This window comes from Helobdella robusta (assembly GCF_000326865.2).
Source record: "Helobdella robusta unplaced genomic scaffold HELROscaffold_2, whole genome shotgun sequence".
NCBI lineage: Eukaryota > Metazoa > Annelida > Clitellata > Rhynchobdellida > Glossiphoniidae > Helobdella > Helobdella robusta.
The window spans coordinates 6,787,305-6,789,201 of NW_008704083.1; the positions used below are offsets into that span (position 1 = coordinate 6,787,305).

Sequence of the window (1,897 nt, forward strand, 5' to 3'; positions counted from 1 at the left end):
ATCACATTTTTTCTTCAATGTGATACAATTTATTAACTGAACTTATTTATTCTCTAACAGAAACGAAAGTGAAAAGATCATTTGGATTGTTCAGATCGTTCTAGCTGCCAGGAAGTGGATGAAAAAGTAACCGTTACAACTTAAATGTTAGTTTTTTAATTTACGGAGTGATTTGTATGTTACGCTTTAGCAGTCTTACTGCCCAGTGAAATATGCATCAACTTATACACGCATTTCCACTTCCACACGCGTGCTCCTCTTCAACATAAATTATCCACTCATTCGCAGTTGGTGCTCCTCGTCTGTAAGGAAGTTTTCCTTTTAAACTAATAAGACCAGTTTTGTGAGTATCTGTGATTGAATGTTTCGTTTTGCCTGTTTAATAGTTTGGTTGGTTGGTTGGTTGTTTTTTTTTATTGGACAGTGTAAATCATTTGAAAAATAAAAAATACTTAGATACTTAGATTATTTCAAAATTTTAAATTATTAAAAAAAACTTTGGTACTCTTTCTGGTTAAGATAGTTAAATTAGTTAGTTTGCAAAAAATAACACACACGCTTTTGTTTGTTTGTGTGTGTGTAAATATATATATATATATATATATATATATATATATATATATATATATATATGTTGGTAATAGACCATAATTTTTACAATATTCTATAAATTCTACCGAATGTTTGGCGTTAATATGTTTGTAGTTCGTTTTTTAGTGAGAAAAATTGAAAAAACGAACTACAACCACACTAACGCCAAACATTCGGTAGAATTTATAGAATACTGTAAATATATATATAATATATATATATATATATATATATATATATATAATATATATATATATATAAATATATATATATATATATATATATATATTTGTTGAAAAAAGTTTCCTTCTTGCTTTTGTTAAAGAATTTTGTTAAAAAAAGTTTACTTTGGAAAAAATTTTGGAAAAAATATATATATGTATATATATATTGATGAAAATCCGAGCATATTCGGCGTTAGTTACCTTCCTGTATGTTCTTTTTTGGTTTTAAGCTCATGTTCCAGTCGATCATCGTGGTCGTTCCCGATGTTGCTTCCAGTTCGAGGTTTTTTAATAAATATTGAATTAAGACCGTCAGAAATGCAATTATTGATGAACATCACAGCATGTTCGACGTTAGCTACCTTCCTGTTTGATTATATATATATATATATATATATATATATATATATATATATATATATATATATATTTTACAATATTCTATAAATTCTACCGAATGTTTGGCGTTAATATGTTTAGTTCGTTTTTTTAATTTTTCTCACAAATATTATTTGCAGCATGAATTCGGAAAATAAGTTTATTTTGAATTTTAATAAACTAAACGTTCACCAAAAAACTTTAGTGAGAAAAATTGAAAAGACGAACTACAAACATATTAACGCCAAACATTCGGTAGAATTTATAAACTCAACTCAGACTTTGTAACGGAACTAACTAAAAGGATGTGATGTAATGTGTATAAGCAAATTTTTTGAGAAGTAAAATTAATATTTATTTGTGTTTTATAACATATTAACATACACACATGTCTAATCTACGCCACACGCCACTTTTCTATGCTCCACCAGCCAGAATTAAAGTACTCTGCATGAGTTTGAAACACACCGGCCCAGGAATATGGGAGACGATTCCACAAGAAATTAAAGATTGTAACACTTTGCATCTTTTTAAAAATAAACTGAAAAATTTTTTAATTACGAAAAGTTCTGTTTTTAAAGGATAATAATGTATATGTATATATATATGTATATAAGTGTGTATATATTTTATTAACATTGATACATTTTTTCCTATTGACAATTTTATTTTATTTTTATTCTAATTTATTCTCGTTGCGTATC

General features: G+C 26.6%; 1 protein-coding gene across 1 annotated transcript in view; it reads right to left on the reverse strand.

Moving 5' to 3' along the window:
* The window catches only part of HELRODRAFT_160586 (hypothetical protein), a gene marked incomplete at both ends in the record, with an annotated part of 3,301 nt that extends 1,582 nt beyond the window's left edge, over positions 1 to 1,719 (reverse strand). Inside the window, 2 exons of the mRNA XM_009017535.1 lie at positions 1,017 to 1,181; positions 1,622 to 1,719. Coding sequence (XP_009015783.1) covers positions 1,017 to 1,181; positions 1,622 to 1,719 — 263 coding nt within the window. The remainder of the gene's footprint in view (positions 1 to 1,016; positions 1,182 to 1,621) is intronic.
* Positions 1,720 to 1,897: the final 178 nt, after the last annotated feature.